The sequence below is a fragment of the Eutrigla gurnardus genome (genome assembly GCF_963514095.1).
Source record: "Eutrigla gurnardus genome assembly, chromosome: 23".
NCBI classification, from domain to species: domain Eukaryota; kingdom Metazoa; phylum Chordata; class Actinopteri; order Perciformes; family Triglidae; genus Eutrigla; species Eutrigla gurnardus.
In genome coordinates, this window is record NC_139934.1 from 660,111 (window position 1) to 686,610 (window position 26,500).

Below are 26,500 nucleotides of genomic sequence, written 5' to 3' on the forward strand. Positions count from 1 at the left end.
GGGCTCTTTTCTACCTTCAAAGATGTGATATTTAACATTCAGAGCATTAATATAGCAGCAAATGTAAAGCTGTGTCAGAATGTCCTCTCAGCAGAGAGAAGTCCCGCAGTGTGTGTTGTAATCGGAGCGTCTCTTTCCCTTTGTTGACACGGCCGGACCATGTGTGCATGGCGGTCATAGCTTATAACGCCATCCAATCAGGCGTGGTTGTCTGTAGTCACACCCCCCAACCCGTTGTCATGGTTTGCACTGTTGGCACCGCTAGCTGCAAGCCGCCGGCTCAGCATTCGTACATCTACCACCTTTTTAATCATTTTTTTTGGACAGCTATGCAGCATATCACACTTTAGAATATGTTTTGTTTTTGCCTTTACACGGCTGTGTGTGTGTGTGTGTGTGTGTGTGTGTGTGTGTGTGTGTGTGTGTGTGTGTGTGGGGGAGTGTGTGTGTGTGTGTGTGTGTGTGTGTGTGTGTGTGTGGGAATGTGTGTGTGTGTGTGTGTGTGTGTGTGTGTGTGTGGGAGTGTGTGTGTGTGTGTGTGTGTGTGTGTGTGTGTGTGTGGGAGTGTGTGTGTGTGTGTGTGTGTGTGTGTGTGGGAGTGTGTGTGTGTGTGTGTGTGTGTGTGTGTGTGTGTGTGTGTGTGTGTGTGTGTGTGTGTGTGTGACTGCAGCAGCTGACCTTTCACATGCTATTTGTTGTTTTTATGCAGACGTTTGTACAGTACACTTGCCTCTCGGCGGTAGCCAATCAGAAGGAGGCCTCAGTCTTATCCAATCAGGTGACTGGGATGTTAGTTTTTGGATAACCTGCCTGATACCACTTTGTTTTTTGTACAGTGTAACCTTCATGACTGTAGGATTTATTTGTTAAATTCAACAGAAATGTAGTTATAACTAGCTAATAAACGAGGAACTTAAATATAAATACATGTTTTATCTGCAGGGGGAGTTTGGGTTTTACTGTTGTGCTAAAGTTGAATAGCATTTCATCACACGTGAATGCTTAGTCGCGTTATTTTTAGCTTTAGCATTAATCTTTCTGGCATATTTTTCCTATATATTTCCCCTAATGTGAAGGTATCGACACATAAAGGTTAGCTATCGCGTTCGAGCAGCTTCTATAAGTTCATCCTGAGTCGGGTTCGTCCTTCAGCTGTATCGGCCGCTGGTATGTCATCAGTCAAACACAAGCCACTCTGATTGGCTGTTAGTGTTGCTGCGGCAACCGTGGATACGCCCTGCCTTGGGCGTTGGACTTATCGCCGTTATCTCGATCTGACTTGAAATTCGACCTTTAGACCTTCTTGTTTTGTTTTTTCTTCTTGAGGCCTCGTTAGCTCTTTTTTTATGTCGACTCTAAGACTTGTGAAGTATTTGTGTAAGTCGTACCTTTTCTTCTGTCGTACCGCCGGGCTTTCTATCCCCGGCTTTCCACCAATCAATCCTTCCTCTTCCTCCTCCTCTTCCTCCTCCCCTGCAACGCTGTGACGAGCTAACAAAAACACATTTTATTCTATAAACTACAACTTTGACAATTGTTCTGATTTTACTCTTGAATGTGTTTGTTGATGAGCAACTTCACATGCAAGTACTCAAAACTTCCACACTAGTATTAATACTACGTAGAAAGTACCATTTTATTGGACTTTCCCAGAGCTTAAGAGACAGCTTGGCTGTTTGTCACTTACAACATTAGCATTTTGTTCATGAATCAGTGTGGAACGATGTACTTCTTGTATTAAACTCCCAGTGAAAGGGAAGTTCTTTGTGCTATTAGTTAACGTAAGCTTACATATATAGTTTTACAGGAAAAGAGATGATTGGACTTTGATATAGGTCTAAATGGGGAAACATGTAAATGATGTTTAATGTTAAACACACAGTATGACTTGGGATGTGATCTCAAACTGCTAAAAGGCATTTTTCAAACCCAGTGATGCATTGAATTGTTCTTTTTTTGGAACTTCAGTGCAACACTAAATGCCCATTTGGTCTAAAGTGTCGGTGATAAAACCGAGATGGCGCCGTTACACGGGAACTTTTTTTTATCACACAAACACTTTTGGTTTCTGTCTTCATTTAGAAGTTGACGCTCTCTCGTTTGTCCCGCCGTCGGTTCGGCGTGTCGTGGTTGTCGAGAAGCTGGCAAACCTCCCGTCTGTGTTTTGACTTGGTTTTTCCCTTCGGGGCAGATTTCCCTCCCAGATCACCACCGACCCTGGGACCTCGCCACGTCACCAGCCACCACCTCGGGGTCGGCCTGCTGGGATCCAGATACACAGCTGTGTTGTGGAATGTCTTTTTTATTACCGTGCAATTAAGTGGTTTCTCCTGATTTTTGGAGATAACAAAACAATATCCGTCCTGCCTGTCTCGACTCCCCTTTTGGCACTTTGCACACTTTGTCATTTCATACTGCGGTCGTAAACATTGTGTTATGACTTACACAACTGCAGTGTGAAGATAAAACAACGTGAAGCAACATGTTTAGATGTGAAGAGTATCTGCATTGTGACGTATTTCTTGATGGTTGAAAAGACCTTCTTCGCCTCGGAATTTGACTTTTTGGCATAATATGAATGTGAATGTGTTTTATTTGAATGGGTGATAATTAAAAGACCTTATTGACTTCTTGCTGAGTACGTGGCGGTAGCATCTAATTGGAGACAGAATATTAGCTTTGTTTTCTCTTTAGAAGGTTGTACTTTAGTTAACGGACGTACTTTTCGTTAGGGAGCTCCAGTAAAGGAAGTACAGTAACGTTTCCACTCCGGCTTCATCCTGCTGTGTGTGTGAACACCTCAGAGTTCTGAACGCAGCTTTGTCATTGGAGGAATGTTGATGAAGTTGGCGTCACGCAGCAACGTGATCAGAGTTTTAAGATTGCATCGTTATGTGATTTGCGCCTGGGTGTCCCCTCTTCCAGGTAACGAGGATCTCCATGGCGAACCCCGACGTCCTATCCTATCTCAAGTTGATTACCCATGATGCATTCTGTCCTCTCAGGGCTCTCCACACATGAACATAGAGGAGAGAAGAAACGTTAGATAACTGGAATGTGTTTTCTGGTCTTGATGGATTCGCCTTTCGGCAACAACAACGGAAGAAAGAGCAAACAAGCAAAACAAACAAGTCGTCTTGGTGACACTATCCCGGCCGACCTCCCTTCTGTTTATCTGTCAACTCCGTGAAGAATTGTGAAGAATCGCTGTCGCCTTAGTCATTCAGAGTTATCCGTTTGTCTCGGCTCTCTACAGAAAAGTGTGAAGGAGGGAATCCTGTTAAAGCAGACCAGTTCTTTCCAGAGATGGAAGAGGAGGTACTTCAAACTCCGAGGGAGGACCCTCTACTACGCCAAAGACTGCAAGGTACTTTTAATACCAGCTATTTGTAATAAACTGTATCATTGTTTATTCTATGCCCAGATCCTGGATATGATACTAGAGAAGGAAAAATAAGCTTTCTTATGTGTCCATCAGTCCCTGATCTTCGATGAAGTGGACCTATCGGACGCGAGTGTGGCTGAGACCAGCACCAAGAACATCAACAACAGCTTCACGGTGAGGAGGAGGTGCTCGCCGTGGTCTCCAAAGTGTTTCAAAACCGTACATCCGGCTCAGTTTTCAATGCTGCCAATGGTCGCTATGGTTCAGGCATTCGTGGTACCCTGAGGATGAATCCCACTGGCTTTGGTTGTCCTGCCTGGCAGCTTGCCGGGAACTAGCGTGGCTTTTGAATCCACGAATAATGTGATAAATGTTGTTTTTGACTGTGGAGACACCTTTGAACGTTCCCTTTCTTTCTTTCGCTCCAGGTCATCACGCCATTTCGGAAGCTGATGTTATGTGCAGAGAGCAGGAAGGAAATGGAGGACTGGATCGGCGCTCTCAAATCCGTCCAGAAATGGGAAACCTACGAGGTTTGGCGTTTTTACATCTCTTCATATTCTTTCTTCGCCAAATCAACCATCCTTTGATAGAAAAGCTCGCGTTTCATCTGTTTTTGGTGAGAAAAAAAGGCTTTGCACTTCACTCCTTAATTCATCTCCCATCTGTTCTATTTTGTTTTGCTTTGTCGGAGGACACACTCTCCTCCTCCTCCTCCTCCTCTCTCTTATGTACTTTTCATTTCAGCTTTTTGCCAGCAGATTAATGTCGCTCATAACAATCCGACCCTCCGCTCTAACGTTAGCTGCCGTCCGGCTCGGTTTAAAACCTCTCAGGTTTTTGGGCTTTCCTCGCGTTTAAAGGTGTAATTGATGATGATGTCACATGCTTGGTCGTTCCTCCTCTGTTGTGTCAGACTTCCTTGTGTCTCGATCCCCCGGGCCCACCAAGTTTAATGTTCATTATCTCCTCCATGCATTCATACATCCTCTGGCTGTGTAGCTGGAGTCATATCTCTCTCTTCCCCTGAGGCTACTCATTCTGATGGAGCTCTGATGATATTCCCCCCCCCCCCCCCTGCAGGCCAGCCAGTTCAACATGGAGCATTTCTCCGGGATGCACAACTGGTACGCCTGCTCGCACGCCCGGCCGACCTTCTGCAACGTGTGCCGGGAGGCGCTGCCGGGCGTCACCTCCCACGGCCTTTCCTGCGAAGGTACAAACCCACACCGGATCGTCTGAGCAGGGATCTTTGACTTTGACCCGTCGGCCTCGTTGACATGTGACTGTGACGCTTAACAAGTAGCTTTATAGCTCCTTATTGCACCGTGGAAACACTCCTACTGATGCAGAAACACACGGGTTTCATACAAGGTCACATACGGGATGTTCAGCGCCCTGCTGCTTAATCCCTCTAGAACCAGATCATAAAGTTTAGCAGCAAAAGAGAAACATCCAAAATAGATTTATATATAATAAAATAAATAATGTAATTTCTAATAATGGGCTGCACGGTGGTGTAGTGGGTAGCACTGTCGCCTCACAGCGAGAGGGTCCCAGGTTCGATTCCTGGGTTTGATTCCCGGCCCCGGGTTCCTTCTGTGTGGAGTTTGCATGTTCTCCCCGTGTAAGCGTAGGTTCTCTCCGGGTTCTCCGGCTTCCTCCCACAGTCCAAAGACATGCAGGATGGGGATAGGTTCATTGATGACTCTAAATTACCCGTAGGTGTGAATGATAGCGTGAATGGTTGTTTGTCTCTACATGTCGGCCCTGTGATAGACTGGTTACCTGTCCAGGTGAACCCTGCCTTCACCCAATGACAGCTGGGATCGGCTCCAGCCCCCCCGCGACCCTGAATACAGGATAAGCGGTAGATGATGGATGGATGGATGGATGGATGGATGGATAAACTGTATTTATGTGTTGGACATAGAATTAAGTAAAACAAAGTAGATTGGAAAACAAGACATAAAGATAAAAAAAATTGAAGTAGAATACATAGAATCTATATGAAAAATCAAACCTACTGAATAAATAACATAATAATATTATTGAAATATTATATTTGAGAAGAATGCACAATTAGTTGTGTTTTTAATTAGATGTTCGGCTGAATTATCGTTTAACTTTCTGCATTTGAGTTTATCCGACTGGCCCTCGTGAATGAATTGCATGTTTCATGTAATGAATGTGTTGAAGTTTGTCTGACGTGTCTCTGGTTTCCGTCCAGTCTGTAAGTTCAAGGCTCATAAGCGCTGTGCCGTTCGCTCCACCAACAACTGCAAATGGACCACGCTGGCCTCCATAGGAAATGACATCATCGAGGACGAGGAAGGGGTGAGTGGGTTTCCCGTCCAGAGATACCGGCTCCATGTGAACACACACTGATGATGCTTCTCTGCCAGGTCTTCATGCCTCACCAGTGGCTGGAAGGAAACCTGCCCGTCAGCGCCAAGTGTGTGGTTTGTGACAAGAACTGCGGCAGCGTGCGGCGGCTGCAGGACTGGCGCTGCCTCTGGTGCAAGGCCATCGTAAGTGGGATTCACTGCCCGTCCGTCCGGTCGCTGGTATCCATGGTGACAGAGTCAGAATTCATTACTTCTCTGATGGGAGAAAAAAACCTGAAGCCAGAATTTTCAATTTAAATGTCCCCAAATGTTGACTTCCTGTAGGAAAGGAAAAGAAAACAGGAAGTGCTGTGATACCGCCTTCAAAACATGGAAAATAAGAACCCTCAAGGCTTCAAAACCATAGTCCACAAACTTATATACCGTCTTCACAGACACACACACACATAAATGGTGGTGGTATTTGTAAAGGTTACTGAACTGACATTTGGTGGGTTTCAGAGGGATGTAATGACCTTTCTGCTTCTGTGTGTGTGTGTGTGTGTGTGTGTGTGTGTGTGTATGTGTGTGTGTGTGTGTGTGTGTGTGTGTGTGTGTGTGTGTGTGTGTGTGTGCGCGCACAGGTCCACAACAGCTGTAAAGAACAAATGGGGAAGGTTTGTCCATTGGGCCAATATCGCGTGTCAATCATCCCTCCTACTGCACTTAACAGCATCGACTCGGATGGTGAGACACACACACACACACACACACACACACACACACACACACACACACACAGGCTCTTCTGTACATAGTAGTGTATGTACAGTAAGTGTCACCTTTCACCTGCACATTCCCTTTGATCCCTTGTTATTTGAAACAAATAAGATTTAAGCTCAAAGCTTTCTAGAAGAAATTAAAAAAAGAGGAATATTTAAAAAAATATTTGTTAGAAAGAAATCGTATTTAAAAATATGTTTGAAAAAACAAGCATATCTGTCTTCAGGAATGTACAATGTTGACACAAATCCAGTTCTCCAGCTTTTATGACCATGAACCAGAATGCGTTTGTCTCCTTGCAGGCTTCTGGAAGGCCACGTCGGCGTCCTGCTCCAGTCCTCTCCTGGTCCTGGTCAACTCCAAGAGCGGAGACAACCAGGGGGTGAAGTTCCTCCGCAAGTTCAAGCAGCTGCTGAACCCGGCCCAAGTCTTTGACCTGATGAACGGAGGACCAGAACTCGGGTAGCTGGAGTACTGCAGTACTTTTACACGTTTCCAGTTGGTCACGACTGTAGTTTTCGCTGCCTTTTTCATGACGTCGACCTCTTGACCTTTTGTGCTTCGTTCCTCCCCTCAGCCTCCGCCTTTTCATGAAGTTTGTGACGTTCCGTATCCTGGTGTGTGGAGGCGATGGCAGCGTGGGCTGGGTGCTCTCAGAGCTGGATAAACTCAACCTCCATAAACAGGTGAGGAGGAGGAGGTGGAGGAGGGGGATGATGTAACGTTAAAGGTAACCGTGCAAAACGCTCAGAGAAAGCAGATAGCTACCTCGTGTTCAAGTTGTAAATGTTTTTTTAAAAACTCACTGGAACGAAAGCAAACATGTTGAAATGGAGAGAAAGTGATAAATAAAGAAGGAAAAGACGGAGGCGAAGAGAAAGTGAAGGTCAAATTACCGACGATACACCGATTACCTCGTCTAATTAAGTCATCCTGATCAATTAACGCTGTGTTGAAGAACATGTTTTTTAATTTTTCATGAGTTACTCATTTAAGAACATAAGTGCCACGACTAATCAGTGTGAAGTCTTTCAGCCGTGTCAGATAAATCCAATTAGATTAGTGTCGACCAATGAGATGTTTCTCACTTTTTTCCTCTGGATGCTTTTTCACATTGTTCTGAATTGCATCTTTAATCATCATTTTACTTTTTTTTAAGATTCTGTACTTATTTACCATTTCATAATTCACACAACTTGAAACTTATTCGCCAACATTTATTAAATTATTTGAAAGTGTAATGTTTGCCTACTCTTATAATATTGAAGCTGGAAATCCAAAATAAAGAAAACTGAAGATTTAAATTTGTCTTATTACTGTAGTAGGCATCTTTTTCAGTTGTGTCCCTAAATATCAGAGTCAGGACTGCAACTAGTGTGGACTAATGTGTCACAAAATATTTAATTTAGACAAAATAGAATGTATTCTTAACAATAATAATAATTGTATATTATTGCCACGAGTGTCTTGAAAAAGTTGTCTCACTTGCATTCATGGTAGACAATTTAAAAATAGAGCCTGGTTTAAAAAATACAGCATACAAAAATATTCTTTATTTATTTAGTTATTTATTTATTCATAGGGAAACATTATGATTCATGATCATCAACCTGATATTTTTTAACAAAAAAAGATTGTTGACATGATCTCTGACACAATATTAATATTATTTTCATTAAAAATGTAACAAGTGAGTTTAAGTGACATTTTAGAGTTTTAATCATATTGTAACGATTATTGGGAAAATATCATGAATCGCAATAATCCTGGCCACGATAATCGTGACATTTTCATATCCCCCCTCTGACTTTTGTTTGTGCAGACAAACCTGTAGTTTTGTGACCTAGACTGAAGGAGGTAAACATGATTAGTCTTTAAATAAAGACCTATTGTCTTACATTGCAGTGCCAGCTCGGGGTGCTGCCTCTGGGAACCGGGAACGACCTGGCTCGGGTTCTGGGCTGGGGGGGCCTCTGTGACGACGATGCTCAGCTGCTGCAGATCCTGGAGAAGCTGGAGAGAGCCACCACCAAAATGCTGGACCGGTAAGTCTGCGTGGGCTTTCCCGTCATGTTGCAAACTCAGTTTCAGTTGGACTTAGTTGCTTCGAGCTACATCTTCAATATGACTGAGAGGAAAACTGTCCCGGATGATTTCTCACAATAAGTCGAGGAAATCCCAAATGACCGAATGAATTAACGCTGTGCTGCTCACGGTTCTATATTCGTCAAGGGCAGCGGGCGGGAGCAGGAAGCAGTCGAAGCAATAACGATAATTAGCTCGGTGCTTCAGGCTATTTATTTCTATTTATACCTCTGGGAAAGATTAATTAACAGAAATAACTTGCCACAGTGTTGAACGTGAAGCAGCATTACTAGCTGCCTGTGGTTGAAAATGGACTCATATCGACCAATCACAATCACTGATTTGAGTCCCTTTGATATTGTATTTACATTTACCTAAAAGTTTATTAAATATGTATCTAGCACATGGAAATAACAGCTGCTTCCTGCCAAGAAATACTCCGGCACATGAACACCTTATGAAAGCACAACTCTAAGCCCATTTTGTTAGCTTCGGGCAGAGCTAGGCTAACGCCCCCCCCCCCCCCCCCCCTTCCAGTAACGGACTAATGGTTGAAAGTGACCAAATGTACTTCCAACTACCTATTAAAGTTAAAGTGCAGACTCCAAATAGGTTGCATACATGTCTCTTTTCTTGATCTGGCTAGCCGATGATGAAGCTGATGAAGCTGTTTTTCCAGATGGAGTGTGATGACGTACGAAGTTCCCACCACCACTAAAGGCATGCTGGTAGCGAAAGACGACGACGGCCTCGATTCCCCTCTTCAGGTAAAGAAGCCGTCTCACCTGTCGAGTGTTTCTGGTACTTGGACGCCTCGCTGTCGTTGGGAAATTCCTGCATGATTTTACAAGCTGCAACAGTAATTCATGCATTACTCTGGTGGATCATTTAGGTCAACATTTCCCAAAGGAGCGATCAGATTTCTTCCAGTTCATTTAAAATTACCTCTTTTTATGTCATCAAAACTTTATTTTATTGTAAAACAGCTGTTTACAAACGCTCACACAACTCCTGCTGTATTATTCAAGTCTTATTTATCCAGAAATACACTCACTCCTTTCTTATATACTTCAATTCAACAAAACATTTCTCCTGTTTTTTTCAATTCTACAAGAAATAACAAGCTTTCTTCAAGAATTCAAAGTAACATGACATGATTAAATGATATAAAAATCATAATTTTGATGCAATCCCACACCTCCGCTCACAAGATGCTTTACCCTCCTGGGCAGATTTAAATTTCACGTTTATCAGCCATAAAAAATGGTTTTGACCAAACGGCATGTTTTCAAATCCCATTATGAAAAATTGCTGCATTTACATCCAATTAAAGATTGTGATTTTTTTTTCCAGCTGACGGTGAAAAAACATTTTAAAAAGAATAATCTCAGGAAAGGAAACCTCTTATGAATGTGAATGTGGTTTCTCTCTCAGGTCCACATCACTCAGTATGCAGACTCGGTGGCCTCCCACCTCGCCAAGATCCTGGACTCGGACAAACACAGCGACGTCATCTCCTCGGCCAAGTACGTGAACACTTTCTGAATGAAGACGGGTGAGAGTCCAGATGAAAACGGAGAGTAGAGAGGCCAAGGAAACGGAGGCCAGTGTTGATCTGTTTTAAACCCTCTTCAGGGACTCCAGGACGCCGTGTCGCCGAGCAAAAACCTGCTTTAAGATTGTTACCAGGTTTCATGAAGTCCAGAAGACGAGACTCACATTCATTCAACAGCTGTGTGTGTGTGTGTGTGTGTGTGTGTGTGTGTGTGTAATCTACATCAACAGTGACAGCACGGTGATTTACCAAACCTGAAACGTGTAACACCTCTGACTCGTTTACTGTTCAACGTTAATCACCCTAACCCATCTCTCCCCCTCCCTCCCCCGTCTCCCCCCCAGGTTCCTGTGTGGGACGGTGAATGACTTTGTGGCGGAGGTGGGGAAGGCGTACGAGCGAGCCACGGAGAACAAGGAGGAGGCAGACGCCATGGCAAAGAAGGTAAATGTGTGTGTTATGTAAGGGCTTGTGTAACAGTGTAGGTGTGTGTGTGTAGTTGTGCAGAAGGTTAAGCATCCACATTTTGTATGTAATAATTTGCACACTTGTTGACGTGTACTTTAAACTCCTCCATGTGACTCTGAAGCCATATAAACACCAAACTGATCTCCTAGTGTTCACTGCTGAATGAGAAGCTCGACTCCCTCGTCAAGGCCTTGAGTGAAGAAGCAGAGGCTCAGGTAAAAGCAACTCTCATCATAGTTATTCATAGACTCATAACAGTTCTAATGCTTCATATCAAGTGGAAGGAGGCAACCTCCAGTTCTGAAGAGTGAAGCCGACGCTAAAGTGCCTTAAAGCTGCATTCTCTCTGCTGGCCACCAGGGTGCGACTCCTCTCTGGTTGTATAGAAGTCTGAGAAAATGGTCCTCCTTCTCTCTGCTGACCACCAGGGGGCGACTCCTCTCTGGTTGTATAGAAGTCTATGAGAAAATGGTCCTACTTCTCTCTGCTGGCCACCAGGGGGCGACTCCTCTCTGGTTGTATAGAAGTCTGAGAAAATGGTCCTCCTTCTCTCTGCTGACCACCAGGGGGCGACTCCTCTCTGGTTGTATAGAAGTCTGAGAAAATGGTCCTACTTCTCTCTGCTGACCACCAGGGGGCGACTCCTCTCTGGTTGTATAGAAGTCTATGAGAAAATGGTCCTACTTCTCTCTGCTGGCCACCAGGGGGCGACTCCTCTCTGGTTGTATAGAAGTCTGAGAAAATGGTCCTCCTTCTCTCTGCTGACCACCAGGGGGCGACTCCTCTCTGGTTGTATAGAAGTCTGAGAAAATGGTCCTCCTTCTCTCTGCTGACCACCAGGGGGCGACTCCTCTCTGGTTGTATAGAAGTCTATGAGAAAATGGTCCTACTTCTCTCTGCTGGCCACCAGGGGGCGACTCCTCTCTGGTTGTATAGAAGTCTATGAGAAAATGGTCCTACTTCTCTCTGCTGGCCACCAGGGGGCGACTCCTCTCTGGTTGTATAGAAGTCTATGAGAAAATGGTCCTCCTTCTCTCTGCTGGCCACCAGGGGGCGACTCCTCTCTGGTTGTATAGAAATCTATGAGAAAATGGTCATCCAACAGACCAGAAAGCAGGGGATGCTTTAGGGGGCGGGGCTTACCTGCTGATTGACAGGTCCATTTAGAGTCCACCAGACCAGAAAGCAGGGGATGCTTTAGGGGGCGGGGCTTACCTGCTGATTGACAGGTCGCTAACACGCTACCAATGCTAGTTAGCTACTAAGATGACTTTAACACTGAGCTGTACAGTTGACCTTGACTCATGAAGCTCATGTTAGCAGCTTCACACCAGAATCCACATGGATCTATAAAACATTGGAAACTGAAGAATAGACAACAGATTCCCTCTCTGAGATACTGAAGGAGTTGTTTGCTCAGAGAGGATATAAAGTGTTCCACTCAGCTGAAACTCCGGGGGTTTGAAACCCCTCCGATCCACCCCCGGAGCCTTTTACAGGAACAGCAGCAGAAAAACAATGATGTGTTTTTCACACCTCTTAAGTTTCCTCACAGGAGCTAAAAAACTGTACAGCTTTTTGTGTCTCTGCTCTGCGGTCTTTTATTCCCAGTTTGACGTCGGTGCTCTAAAAGAAATGAACGCAGCCATCAAAATGTTGCCAAGTATCATTTCCTATTTGATTAAATAAATCTCTCTCAGTTGTGCCTGTAATGAATATTAAAGTATTTCCCAGAAACAAGAGGGGGAGATGTCTCACTACGGAAGAATGAGGTGACATTTACCGGTGTAACACCACCGCTTCAGTGATAATGTGACGAAGCTGGAGGCTCGTAAAATCAATGAATTACCATAATTATCTCACTGGGGAATAAACCAAAAAAAGGTCACCCGACAGGAGAACTCTCACTTCCGTCACTTCCAGGTGGTGCCGGCAGGTTCGGCGCCCAGTCAGGAGAGCGGCGTGCCGAGCGTGGGAAGCGACCTGGATCTGGGTTCGGAGGGCAAAACGTACCGGTCCAAGGAGCAGCTGATGCTCCGGGCCAACAGTCTGAAGAAAGCCCTGAGGCAGATCATCGAGCAGGCGGAGAAAGGTAAGACCTCTCTCCGAGAAAACATACAATTTCCTCGCCTTCAATCATTTGACGCTAACCAGACGGAGTCATTTCAGTGGTGGACGAGCAGAATCGGCACACGCAGGTCCAGAGGATGTCGTCCTCGTCCTCCATCAAGAGAGAAAACAGCGAGGAGCTGAAGGACGCCGAGCCACGTGAGTGTCTCTTATGTTTGGACTCCAAACTCCAAAATGCTGCTTTTACAAATCTTTTTGGGGAAATCATCAGTATTTAAAAAAAACTGCTGCACATTGCCAGAAGACAACTCGAGAATATTGCATAACTGTGCTGTTATTTTCTCTGTAGAAACGTTTATAATTCCAGTTTTAGAAGGAATCGCTGTATAATTATAACATTTATCGTTCGGTCCAGGTCAAGGAAACTTAAGTCCGACGTCCCCAATTGTCCTTGAGAAAGCCGAGAGCCTCCACACTGTGACCTTCAGCGAGGACACTGTGTATGTCTTTGTGTCTTACTGTCCTTTACATCGTATCCTTCATGTACCAGCTGTGGCTGAATAATGGATTATCACATTTTTAGTAAACAATCTACGTATCTTCTGTGTTGGCAGACAATGCTCAGAGAAGTGTGTGATGAACAACTACTTCGGCATCGGCCTGGACGCCAAGATTTCCCTCGAGTTCAACAACAAGCGAGACGAGCACCCTAAAAAATGCAGGTATAAAAACACACAAAACATAATATGATAACAGATCATTGTTCTGTTTACTGTTTCTCCACCCATCAGCATCTATTTAGTATTCATCACACGTATTTAAATTACTTTTACATTTTCTTTGCTTGGAAACTCTCCAGGAGATTTATTTATGGAGCATAAAGGGTTTAAGATTGTCTCAGGGTCTCTTTTAGCTATTCTTTATAGCATATTATTCCATTATTTCCTCAGTAATACCAGTTAAACACAAGGCAGGGTCCGATACATACAGCAGCAAATCATCTGCCTACATAGAAAGTCAAATTTCTCTGCTTAAATCGATGCACTTTTTGGTCAGTGTTTGACTTCATTCGACAACTTTTGTGATGTGGGAGTGTTGTGTTTTTTATGTTTAGTAATATTGAGTTCATAGTTTAAAGAGAAACGTGAATACAGTGAATAGACTCCACCCACTTTCTAACTTTCACTGACCACAGCGACTCGGCTTAAACCCATCCATTGACGTCATTTTTGATCGATAACGTCTAATTGTTGTGTTGATCGGATTCTTCCTCCTGTCTTTTCCTGCAGCAGCCGCACCAAGAACATGATGTGGTACGGAGTGCTGGGGACCAAAGAACTGGTCCAGAAGACCTACAAGAACCTTGAGCAGAGAGTTCAGCTGGAGGTGAAGATGAGGCATATTTAGGGAAAGCAAAATACCATTAGCCCCTTTTCTTGGTTTTTAACCTTCTCTCTCTCTCTCTCTCTCTCTCTCTCTCTCTCTCTCTCTCTCTCTCTCCCTCCAGTGTGACGGGGTTCCCATGTCACTGCCAAGTCTGCAGGGCTTGGCTGTGCTCAACATCCCCAGCTATGCCGGTGGCATCAATTTCTGGGGAGGCACCAAGGAGGATAATGTGAGTGCTGTGAAGGAAGTAGCATCGGGTGTGTGTCGGGTCCGATGACTGTTCTCGGTTTGACTCTCGACTCTCATGTTCAGAACTTTGGCGCTCCATCGTTTGACGATAAGAAGTTGGAGGTGGTGGCCGTGTTTGGCAGCATGCAGATGGCCATGTCCAGAGTCATCAACCTACAGCACCACCGCATTGCACAGGTAACGCACCTCAGTCCCAAAGGGTTTCACAGAGTTTAAATGTGGATAAAAACAGACTTTCTTCAACACATACACATACTCCCGAGTATACAAACAAGAAATCTCATCTGACGGCTGCCATTTGTTCGTTTTTTTTCGTCTCAGTGTCGTCAGGTGAAGATCACCATCCTCGGGGAGGAGGGGGTTCCAGTGCAGGTGGACGGCGAGGCCTGGATCCAGCCGCCGGGCATCGTCAAGATCGTCCACAAGAACCGAGCGCAGATGCTCACCAGAGACAGGGTGAGGTCCAACTCCAGTATTATGTGATGTTAGGTAGATACGTCCATTTGTAAGATGTTAATTATTATTATTAGACATTTATAAGCACTTATAACACACTTGTTATAACAGTTTATAGATCATAAAAGCCTTCTTAGAATTGTTGTAGCATTACAAACACATGTGACTATAAATGACCTGTTATGTCATTGCTAAACCTTTACTGAGCTTTATTTCCTTATTAAGATTAATACATACTTTATTATGCATTTATTACCAATTAACAATGTTATTAACGGGTAATGATGCTGCCTTATACGGCTTTACCTGCAAAAACATCGTAAAAAACAACGGTGTTTGTTACAGTATTACAGTGCATGTACATATATAGTGTATGTATACAGAAAACAACAGTATTGGCTTTAAATACTCATCATTTCATAAATCTTGGAGCCAGAAATCCGCTCCCGGCTCTCCGGCTTCAGCTCTGCTCACGTTGTTGACTCTTTCTATTTTGGGATTTTCTGAAATCCCATTCATACCCACCGTGTTTGTACTCCTTTCAAACCTTTTTTCTTTTCTTGAGGCGAGAGCAGTTTGTTTCCAGGGTTTCCATCTTTGCGTACCGCAGAGAGATAATGGCGTCCTAGACGTGTCGGCTTTGAGTCTGATGGTCACTTTCCGTCGCTGGTGGGTAAATGTGCCCATGTCGGTCAAATTCTCCTTTCCTGCCACCAGGCGTTCGAGAGCACGCTGAAGTCGTGGGAGGACAAGCGGAAGATCGACAGCTACCGGGCCAGCCGACCTCGCCTGAACTCGCAGCAGTCCATGGAGTACCTGACGGAGGAGGAGTGTGCTCAGGTGCAGCAGCTGGGCATCGTGGCCGACACGCTCATCAACAAGTAAGAAGCATTTCACACTTCCTGTGGCCTGGACAAAGTCTTGCTCAAAGGCATTTTAGCTGCAACGAATACATGTTACCTCCTAAGATATATTGGCTGGATTTTACTGCCACCGAGTTTGAACTTCAGCTCAAGAAAGTTGGCACTTTCCAAATTTTGAATTTTGAGTTTTCTCTGCTGCACCAATTTTATTTGTGTGTTTTTTGGGCTTCAAAATCAACCATTTGTGTCCGATCTCCATAATTGTGCTTTTCCAGCCATAATAACGGCTCTTTCCTCGTAGGATCCGCGAGGCGGCCAAGACCCACAAGCTGGTGGAGCAAGAGCTGGCTCACGCCGTCAACGCCACCGCCCTGGTACTCACGGAGGCCAAGCTGTCCAGCCCCGAGGTAAGACGGCGAGCCAGGGGGCAGATGGCGTCCAGATTGTGAAGTCCTCGCCTGTTCATCAGCCTGTTGACCTGAAACGCATCAGTGACACTGATGTGACACACACAGCGTTCAGGATTTCATACAAAAAGACAAATAACAAAACATTGGTCTGAATAAACAAACCGAAAACTGGTTTGTTTTAATGGACAGACAAAGATTTAGTGAGAAGTGACCTTGCAAACTAAACCTGCTTAAAAACGACTTTGCATTTTTAAAATATGGAGATGTATTAATTTAATTCATTGGATAATTTCAGTGTTTTAATGTTATATTTTTATGAATTTAATCTTAGTTTTGTCACTTCAGTGTCTGAGTCGCAGCACGGCGGTGGAGATCGTCAACAGCAGTAAGGTCCTGCAGGAAGAGACGAGGATGCTGCTGGATGGAAAACTACTGGTACGACTCTTCATTCCATCCTCGTTTGTTTCCCTCCATTCTCACGTTTCAGTGTTCAGCTCTTTTTATTGTCTTGCTGTTTTATTTACCTTGTAAGCAAAGCTCCCTTCACTCACGACGGCCCTCGTGTGCAGGAGAGCAAATGTAATTAGAGGATGAATGCTGGGCTGTGGAAGCACGCCTCGTTATATCTGGATCTAATCTGTGTGAAGAAGAAGCCATTGAAGGACTGCGAATGAGTTGGATGGGGAAGGATCTAATTAGTATACATGGATTCAAAAGATGAATAATAGATTACTTTTTATTATGATTTTTTAATATAAAAATAGCAAATTATTATATATTATATAAATATATTAAAAAATATATAATTAAATAAATAGATATTTATATTTTTATTTAAAAATATAATAAAAATAGTACATATATATAAGACTTGATAATGATGAACTTCAGGTCGTTATTTACTTGTGATGACAGAGATAAACTGTGGTAATGAGATGAAATAATTGTTTTCATAATAGTTAAACTGAATTATTAATTAAAAGATGTTTACTGTTTAAAAATCATCTTCAAATAGAAGTATTTTTAGATTATTCACATTATGACTAGAAATAAACGTATTCTCTTGATTGGACCTGGTCTTCCGCAGTCGGACTCTCCGGAGGAAGAGGAACTCCATTCGACCCTGAACAGCCTCAGCGCCGAGCTCCACAAGCTGGACGACATCCACTGGATCTGTCCGCTGATGCAGAGCTCCGAGGAGGTGAGAACGCTCTTATTGATCACAGCGTCCTTCTGACACTTTATCAGAGTCTAACACATCTCCTGGTCATCAGGACTCGGTGAGGATCAACAGCAAGAGCAGCAGCATGAAGCTGAAGATCATCCCCAAGGTGAAGAAGGAGAGAGAGAAGCTCCACAAGCAAAAGTCCAACAGCTCTCTTTCAGGTGAGACCCTGAAAGCACCACGACCAGGCCATCCAATGTGATTAATGGGGGGAAATGGATTCAAACAGACATCCTTACGGCCAAGATCATCCATTCCGACCACATCTACCGCCGTCAAAACAGGAAGTCGTAAAGCTGAAAAGTTGACTTAAAGTTTACTTGACTTAGAGTTAAATGTGCTTTATAAATAAAGTTTGAGTTGATCCTTTCGTAGGATTCGTAATGTTTAGTTTTCATGATCAACAAACAAAGTTGTCATTTTGTTTTTCTCTCTATTCCAACAGGTCATTGGGATATTAAAGGTGGGGCAGGTGAGGCAGATTCCTCGGGCAATTGAAGTCCTGCATAAGGTGCTTAAAACTGCCCCCCCCCCCCCAACACCCAGGGGTGAGGAGCACCCACCCCTCTATCTGTGGCCTGCAGAGGTACGAGGAGGAAAAGGGGAACATCTTCCTAACTTTTACACCTGCTTCTCCACCCTCCACTTTGCAGGGAGGAGTTTTCTTTCTCCGGACTCTTCTTTTGCGTCCTTGAAGGGGTCGCGGCGTCGCTTCAGCCTCGGTTAACGAGGTTTCGGAAGTCGCTGGCGAATCAAACGGAGGACCAAGGGAGGAACGTGAACGCGTTCTGGCAGATGTTTTGTTGTTTTTGTTGCGGTGAAACGATGAAGCGTGTCTACGCGGTGCTCTGCTTGCATGTTGAGTGCATTTTTATTTTCTATCATAAGTTGTTACAATCTTTCAAATTCTTTTTGTTTCGTTTAGAAACTCGCAAACTGCCTTTTTTTCTGACTTTGATGTCAAAGAGTATTTATTTCTGAACACACTGAAAACATCTCAACCTTATTGTCTACTGAACTATCGTAAATGTTGCAAAAAAAAAAATGTACCGAGGAATGTACTTGTGTGGACTCGTATTTAAATATGTGAATAACGTTGAAATGAAAATCATATAAAGCTTCACAAAGGTTCTACTGTTGTGGTTCTCAATAGGCTGTTGTCCGACTTGTGTGGTCCGAGTTCTTTATGACGAGTCATCGGAAAAAAGGTACAATACCAGATAACATGACTCAGCAAGTTATTTTTTTGTATGAAGGTGTTTACAGAAGGAGGAAGCATCAACAAAACATGACAGTATATTACTCCTTACTTTGCCATACTTCTGATTGTATATGTAATATAAGAATAAGAGTCAGTGGATATTTGATTTTTTTGCCTTGTCTGTGGTTAAAAGCTATTATTATTATTATTGTTATTATTAATACAAATATAATAGCTTATTTTTTGTATATCTTATTTTCCCAATGGTAATGTGTGAAGCTGCTTCCCCCTTTGACGGACTCCTTTTGCCGCTGTGCGTATAATCAAAGTGCATGAATACTCAAATTTGCCTCAAAATAGTGCATTTTTTTTCGACCAGCAACATCCACGGACGTTTTTTTGTTTTTCACACTTATTTTAACAAAAACGTCTTGACTATGTTGTGCAGATTTCACAAAGATTGTATGTGATTCACCTGCTGCTGTTCAGAAAATGGCTAAAATATTTTTTTTGTTTACACACTTGGGGTTTTACAGTAACGTTCTTGCCTACGACATTTTTGGGAAATTTTGCCATGTTAGCAAAACGAAGAGCAAGAAGCTAAGCATCTCTAGAGAAAGCTCCCATACAACCATAGCTTAGTGGAAACAAAATAGTATGAATATAAAAAGTTAAAAGTAAAAAATATGCCTTTCGACGTGTTATATACAAATATCTTCGTAGCTAGCATATTAGCGTGACAAAAGTAAAGCAACAGCTAGGCTGTACTGTATGCAGTCAGTCCGTTGTGTAAGCTTATTAAACAGCGTTTTACTTAAAGTAAATACACACAGTAGATGATGCAAATTGCTAATTGTTGGACTATTGTTAGCACCGAGCTAGCTGTTTGCCCTGCTTCCAGTGGTTTGTCACGAGCTAGGCTAAACATGCCGCAAAGCTTACGCCCTACTTATTGCACAGAGATGCTTTATTTATTTTTTTTACATCGCTCTTCTATAAGACGACAACAAATTTCTTAAAACGTAAAGAGTATTACGAGTAATCAAATACTAGCTAGAGGACTCCCAAATAGGTGTAGTAATAGTAATGTATTACTGAAAAAGTATGTGTTACTGAAAAAGTATTTATTTTCACAAAAGTTGATTTGTCGATTTGACTCGAGTCAAATCAAGATGAGCGACGTAAAAAAGAAGAAAATGTTTTGCAATTAACTTTTTTCTCAGTTATTGAACTAACCATACTCATACTCATACGCTAAACACCTTTTAGAGGCTTTAGTAGCGTTGTGCCAAGTTTGTACTGAGTCCGGGGGGGGATGTACGAGACGTACGAGGTGTACGAGTGAGCTTCAGATGCGAAAGTTGTTGTATGTCGAACATTTCAAAGTTTACTGCATCTTGCCTTGCACTTTACGAAGAAGCAAACTCAATGGGGAAAAAAGACATCTGTGTGTGTGTTTCAGAGTGTTTACTAGTTTTTTTATTTTTTATTTATGATAAATGTATACAGACAAAAGTGTGTTGAACTGTAACATATAACCAAATGTAAAAGAGTGATAAATATATCGAGATGTGTACACAACAAATGTCTATCTACATCGGCGGTTGTACGATTTCTCCCACAGCAGCTTTTTTGAGATCTCCCATTTTTGAAACGCCGATGTTTGTGATCGTGTGTCATTCCGCTGCCATGGCAACGTCATCGAAGTGTCTTTCCAATGTTGCAGCAATTGGTATTTAAAGTAGTATTAGCATTCTTAAGGTCGTTTTTGAAACTGTGAGCCAAAGTTGCTTGAATTCTCTCGTGTTGTCACAGACTGCTGATAAAACCACAGAAACGAATGTTTAGCGTTTTGGTTAACTGTATATTTTTTTGAAATTGCAAACATCTATGCTTTAATTTGTGTCTGTTGTGCTGAAAACAAAACATTTGTCAAAGCCATTTTTGGGGATAAAACAAACTAGTTGCCTTTGTTTCATGTTCTTTTAACTAAGGATTTGAAAGGTTTCGTTTTTCCTTTTAAAAGTGTCAACATTTTTTCTAACAATGTCATTTTGTTTTTCCAACTTCTCCAAAGTTTGTGCAACATCACTCCATAGACAACATTTGTGAACACACCCTGTGATCTGAACAGCCTATATATTGATCAATCAAGACTGTGTTGCGCAATTCTGGAAGCCAGACTAGATGTTGCACGACCTTGTGAATTGCGAGGTGTTTTATTGTGTTATTGTGTGCAGTGTGTAACAAAGACAAAGTCGGCGCAACCCTTTGGAGATTAAATGATTTGTTGAAGTGAGAAGCTGGTGTCCTTTGGTATTAATGTGTTGGTCAAACTCACCCGAGAGAAAAAGTCATAGTATAGTATGGTGAAATAGGCTGGACTGAAGTAACTGAAAAAACAGGCATAAAAAGCCACATTTTTCAGGGGAAAAAAAAGTCATACTATAGCATGTCGAAAAAAAAGTGAAAAATCGACAAAATTCATTACATGTTGTAAAAGGTTTTAAAAGTCATAACGTATGCTTATGCGTGTCAATCAAAGTCTAAGTGTACCGAGTCCAAATAAGTCATATAAAGGGTTGTCACGTATTGCAGGTGGTAGAGTGGTTAGGGTGCATGCCCTTTACCCATGTAAACATATATGCAGACGACACTGGTTCGAATCCTGTCTGGAGGTCCTTTGCTACATGTCACGTCCCCCTCTCTCCCCCATGTTTCCTCTCTGTCCACTGCTAAATAAAAAGGTGTCTATGCAAGAAAATCACCTTTACAAAAAAAGGCCTTAGTCATATTTTCCTAAAAGTAAAGTCATACTATAGCATGTCGTATTGACGAAAAAGTCGGTCAAAATAAATGCATAAAAAATATTAAAAAGTCATAAAAATCGCTCTTATCGCTTGTCGCGCCAAGTCTGAGTGTAGAGATTCCAAAACAGGCATAAAAAGCCATGGTCACATTTTTCGGGGGAAAAAAAAGTCATACTATAGCATGTCGAAAAAAAAGTGAAAAATCGACAAAATTCATTAAATGTTGTAAAAGTGATTTAAAAGTCATAACGTATGCTTATATATCGCGTGTCAATCAAAGTCTAAGTGTACCGAGTCCAAATAAGTCATAAAAAGCATTGTCATGGCTTGCAGGTGGTCTAGTGGTTAGAGTGCATGCCCTTTACCCATGTTAACGTAAATGCAGACAACACCGGTTCGAATCCCGGCTGGAGGCCCTTTGCTGCATGTCACATCCATCTCTAAGGTCCACTGCTAAATAAAAAGGTGTCTATGCAAGAAAATCACCTTTAAAAAAAAAAAAAAAAAATTACATATGCTTTTATATTGCCTGTCAATCAAAGTCTGATTCAAGTGAGTGCAAATAAGTCATAAAAAGGCTTAGTCATGGCTTGCAGGTGGTCTAGTGGTTAGAATGCATGCCACTACCCATGTTAACGTAAATGCAGACAACACCAGTTCGGATCCCGGCTGGAGGTCCTTTGCTGCATGTCACATCCCCCTCTCTCTCCCATGTTTCCTCTCTGTCCACTGAAAAAATAAAAAGGTGTCTATGCCAGGAGAAAACCTTAAAAAGAAGCCTTAGTGATTATTTTCTAAAAAAAAAAAAGGTCATACTATAGCATGAAGAATATTCACGAAAAATAAATTCAGGAATTTTTTTTTTTTAATATTAAAAAGCCATAAAAATCGCTCGTATCGCTTGTCGCACTAAGTCTGAGTGTATTGAGTCCAAAAAAGGCATAAAAAGCCATGGTCAAAATTTTCAGGGAAAAAAAAAGTCATACTATAGCATGTCGAAAAAAAACTGAAAAATCGACAAAATTCATAAAATGTTGTAAAAATGCCTTAAAAGTCATAACATATGCTTGTATATCGCGTGTCAAGCAAAGTCTGAGTCAAGTGAGTCCAAATAAGTCATAAAAAGGCTTAGTCATGTCTTGCAGGTGGTCTAGTGGTTAGAATGCATGCCACTACCCATGTTAACGTAAATGCAGACAACACCGGTTCGAATCCCGGCTGGAGGTCCTTTGCTGCATGTCACATCCCCCTCTCTCTCCCATGTTTCCTCTCTGTCCACTGCTAAATAAAAAGGTGTCTATGCAAGAAAATCACCTTTAAAAAAAGAAGCCTTAGTGATTTTTTTCTAATAAAAAAGGTCATACTATAGCATGAAGAATATTCACGAAAATAAATTCCTGAATTTTTTTTTTTTAAATATTAAAAAGCCATAAAAATCGCTCGTATCGCTTGTCGCACCAAGTCTGAGTGTAGAGATTCCAAAACAGGCATAAAAAGCCATGGTCACATTTTTCGGGGAAAAAAAAAGTCATACTATAGCATGTCGAAAAAAAAGTGAAAAATCGACAAAATTCATAAAATGTTGAAAAAGTGATTTAAAAGTCATAACGTATGCTTATATATCGCGTGTCAATCAAAGTCTAAGTGTACCGAGTCCAAATAAGTCATAAAAAGGGTTGTCATGGCTTGCAGGTGGTCTAGTGGTTAGAGTGCATGCCCTTTACCCATGTAAACATATATGGAGATCACACTGGTTCGAATCCTGTTGGAGGTCCTTTGCTACATGTCACGTCCCCCTCTCTCTCCCATGTTTCCTCTCTGTCCACTGAAAAAATAAAAAGGTGTCTATGCCAGGAGAAAACCTTAAAAAGAAGCCTTAGTGATTATTTTCTAAAAAAAAAAAAGGTCATACTATAGCATGAAGAATATTCACGAAAAATAAATTCAGGAATTTTTTTTTTTTAATATTAAAAAGCCATAAAAATCGCTCGTATCGCTTGTCGCACTAAGTCTGAGTGTATTGAGTCCAAAAAAGGCATAAAAAGCCATGGTCAAAATTTTCAGGGAAAAAAAAAGTCATACTATAGCATGTCGAAAAAAAACTGAAAAATCAACAAAATTCATAAAATGTTGTAAAAATGCCTTAAAAGTCATAACATATGCTTGTATATCGCGTGTCAAGCAAAGTCTGAGTCAAGTGAGTCCAAATAAGTCATAAAAAGGCTTAGTCATGTCTTGCAGGTGGTCTAGTGGTTAGAATGCATGCCACTACCCATGTTAACGTAAATGCAGACAACACCGGTTCGAATCCCGGCTGGAGGTCCTTTGCTGCATGTCACATCCCCCTCTCTCTCCCATGTTTCCTCTCTGTCCACTGCTAAATAAAAAGGTGTCTATGCAAGAGAATCACCTTTAAAAAAAGAAGCCTTAGTGATTTTTTTCTAATAAAAAAGGTCATACTATAGCATGAAGAATATTCACGAAAATAAATTCCTGAATTTTTTTTTTTAAATATTAAAAAGCCATAAAAATCGCTCGTATCGCTTGTCGCACCAAGTCTGAGTGTAGAGATTCCAAAACAGGCATAAAAAGCCATGGTCACATTTTTCAGGGAAAAAAAAAGTCATACTATAGCATGTGGAAAAAAAAATGAAAAATCGACAAAATTCATAAAATGTTGTAAAAGTGATTTAAAAGTCATAACGTATGCTTATATATCGCGTGTCAATCAAAGTCTAAGTGTACCGAGTCCAAATAAGTCATATAAAGGGTTGTCACGTCTTGCAGGTGGTAGAGTGGTTAGAGTGCATGCCCTTTACCCATGTAAACATATATGGAGATCACACTGGTTCGAATCCCGTTGGAGGTCCTTTGCTACATGTCACGTCCCCCTCTCTCCCCCATGTTTCCTCTCTGTCCACTGCTAAATAAAAAGGTGTCTATGCAAGAAAATCACCTTTAAAAAAAGAAGCCTTAGTCGTATTTTCCTAAAAGTAAAGTCATACTATAGCATGTCGTATTGACGAAAAAGTCGGTCATAATAAATTCCTAAAAAATATTAAAAAGGCATAAAAATCGCTCGTATCGCTTGTCGCGCCAAGTCTGAGTGTAGAGATTCCAAAACAGGCATAAAAAGCCATGGTCACATTTTTCGGGGAAAAAAAAAGTCATACTATAGCATGTCGAAAAAAAAGTGAAAAATCGACAAAATTCATAAAATGTTGTAAAAGTGATTTAAAAGTCATAACGTATGCTTATATATCGCGTGTCAATCAAAGTCTAAGTGTACCGAGTCCAAATAAGTCATAAAAAGCATTGTCATGGCTTGCAGGTGGTCTAGTGGTTAGAGTGCATGCCCTTTACCCATGTAAACATATATGGAGATCACACTGGTTCGAATCCTGTTGGAGGTCCTTTGCTACATGTCACGTCCCCCTCTCTCTCCCATGTTTCCTCTCTGTCCACTGAAAAAATAAAAAGGTGTCTATGCCAGGAGAAAACCTTAAAAAGAAGCCTTAGTGATTATTTTCTAAAAAAAAAAAAGGTCATACTATAGCATGAAGAATATTCACGAAAAATAAATTCAGGAATTTTTTTTTTTTAATATTAAAAAGCCATAAAAATCGCTCGTATCGCTTGTCGCACTAAGTCTGAGTGTATTGAGTCCAAAAAAGGCATAAAAAGCCATGGTCAAAATTTTCAGGGAAAAAAAAAGTCATACTATAGCATGTCGAAAAAAAACTGAAAAATCAACAAAATTCATAAAATGTTGTAAAAATGCCTTAAAAGTCATAACATATGCTTGTATATCGCGTGTCAAGCAAAGTCTGAGTCAAGTGAGTCCAAATAAGTCATAAAAAGGCTTAGTCATGTCTTGCAGGTGGTCTAGTGGTTAGAATGCATGCCACTACCCATGTTAACGTAAATGCAGACAACACCGGTTCGAATCCCGGCTGGAGGTCCTTTGCTGCATGTCAAATCCCCCTCTCTCTCCCATGTTTCCTCTCTGTCCACTGCTAAATAAAAAGGTGTCTATGCAAGAGAATCACCTTTAAAAAAAGAAGCCTTAGTGATTTTTTTCTAATAAAAAAGGTCATACTATAGCATGAAGAATATTCACGAAAATAAATTCCTGAATTTTTTTTTTTAAATATTAAAAAGCCATAAAAATCGCTCGTATCGCTTGTCGCACCAAGTCTGAGTGTAGAGATTCCAAAACAGGCATAAAAAGCCATGGTCACATTTTTCGGGGAAAAAAAAAGTCATACTATAGCATGTCGAAAAAAAAGTGAAAAATCGACAAAATTCATAAAATGTTGAAAAAGTGATTTAAAAGTCATAACGTATGCTTATATATCGCGTGTCAATCAAAGTCTAAGTGTACCGAGTCCAAATAAGTCATAAAAAGGGTTGTCATGGCTTGCAGGTGGTCTAGTGGTTAGAGTGCATGCCCTTTACCCATGTAAACATATATGGAGATCACACTGGTTCGAATCCTGTTGGAGGTCCTTTGCTACATGTCACGTCCCCCTCTCTCTCCCATGTTTCCTCTCTGTCCACTGAAAAAATAAAAAGGTGTCTATGCCAGGAGAAAACCTTAAAAAGAAGCCTTAGTGATTATTTTCTAAAAAAAAAAAAGGTCATACTATAGCATGAAGAATATTCACGAAAAATAAATTCAGGAATTTTTTTTTTTTAATATTAAAAAGCCATAAAAATCGCTCGTATCGCTTGTCGCACTAAGTCTGAGTGTATTGAGTCCAAAAAAGGCATAAAAAGCCATGGTCAAAATTTTCAGGGAAAAAAAAAGTCATACTATAGCATGTCGAAAAAAAACTGAAAAATCAACAAAATTCATAAAATGTTGTAAAAATGCCTTAAAAGTCATAACATATGCTTGTATATCGCGTGTCAAGCAAAGTCTGAGTCAAGTGAGTCCAAATAAGTCATAAAAAGGCTTAGTCATGTCTTGCAGGTGGTCTAGTGGTTAGAATGCATGCCACTACCCATGTTAACGTAAATGCAGACAACACCGGTTCGAATCCCGGCTGGAGGTCCTTTGCTGCATGTCACATCCCCCTCTCTCTCCCATGTTTCCTCTCTGTCCACTGCTAAATAAAAAGGTGTCTATGCAAGAGAATCACCTTTAAAAAAAGAAGCCTTAGTGATTTTTTTCTAATAAAAAAGGTCATACTATAGCATGAAGAATATTCACGAAAATAAATTC

General features: G+C 41.6%; 1 protein-coding gene across 2 annotated transcripts in view; it reads left to right on the forward strand.

Annotated features, from left to right (window-relative positions):
* Positions 1-20,780, forward strand: part of LOC311009398 (diacylglycerol kinase eta) — a 43,556-nt gene extending 22,776 nt beyond the window's left edge. For both annotated transcript variants that reach the window (XM_084003537.1, XM_084003538.1), the window contains 28 exons: positions 3,257-3,367; positions 3,479-3,559; positions 3,814-3,918; positions 4,469-4,601; positions 5,616-5,722; positions 5,791-5,916; positions 6,357-6,459; positions 6,798-6,957; positions 7,073-7,181; positions 8,401-8,540; positions 9,260-9,347; positions 10,015-10,106; positions 10,480-10,579; positions 10,753-10,818; positions 12,527-12,695; positions 12,773-12,871; positions 13,089-13,173; positions 13,288-13,395; positions 13,963-14,059; positions 14,181-14,288; positions 14,372-14,485; positions 14,630-14,764; positions 15,482-15,645; positions 15,929-16,034; positions 16,383-16,472; positions 17,125-17,238; positions 17,312-17,423; positions 17,708-20,780. In XM_084003537.1, coding sequence (XP_083859663.1) covers positions 3,257-3,367; positions 3,479-3,559; positions 3,814-3,918; positions 4,469-4,601; positions 5,616-5,722; positions 5,791-5,916; positions 6,357-6,459; positions 6,798-6,957; positions 7,073-7,181; positions 8,401-8,540; positions 9,260-9,347; positions 10,015-10,106; positions 10,480-10,579; positions 10,753-10,818; positions 12,527-12,695; positions 12,773-12,871; positions 13,089-13,173; positions 13,288-13,395; positions 13,963-14,059; positions 14,181-14,288; positions 14,372-14,485; positions 14,630-14,764; positions 15,482-15,645; positions 15,929-16,034; positions 16,383-16,472; positions 17,125-17,238; positions 17,312-17,423; positions 17,708-17,760 — 3,075 coding nt within the window. In that variant the 3' untranslated portion in view covers positions 17,761-20,780. The remainder of the gene's footprint in view (positions 1-3,256; positions 3,368-3,478; positions 3,560-3,813; positions 3,919-4,468; positions 4,602-5,615; positions 5,723-5,790; positions 5,917-6,356; positions 6,460-6,797; positions 6,958-7,072; positions 7,182-8,400; positions 8,541-9,259; positions 9,348-10,014; positions 10,107-10,479; positions 10,580-10,752; positions 10,819-12,526; positions 12,696-12,772; positions 12,872-13,088; positions 13,174-13,287; positions 13,396-13,962; positions 14,060-14,180; positions 14,289-14,371; positions 14,486-14,629; positions 14,765-15,481; positions 15,646-15,928; positions 16,035-16,382; positions 16,473-17,124; positions 17,239-17,311; positions 17,424-17,707) is intronic.
* The last annotated feature ends 5,720 nt before the right edge of the window (positions 20,781-26,500 follow it).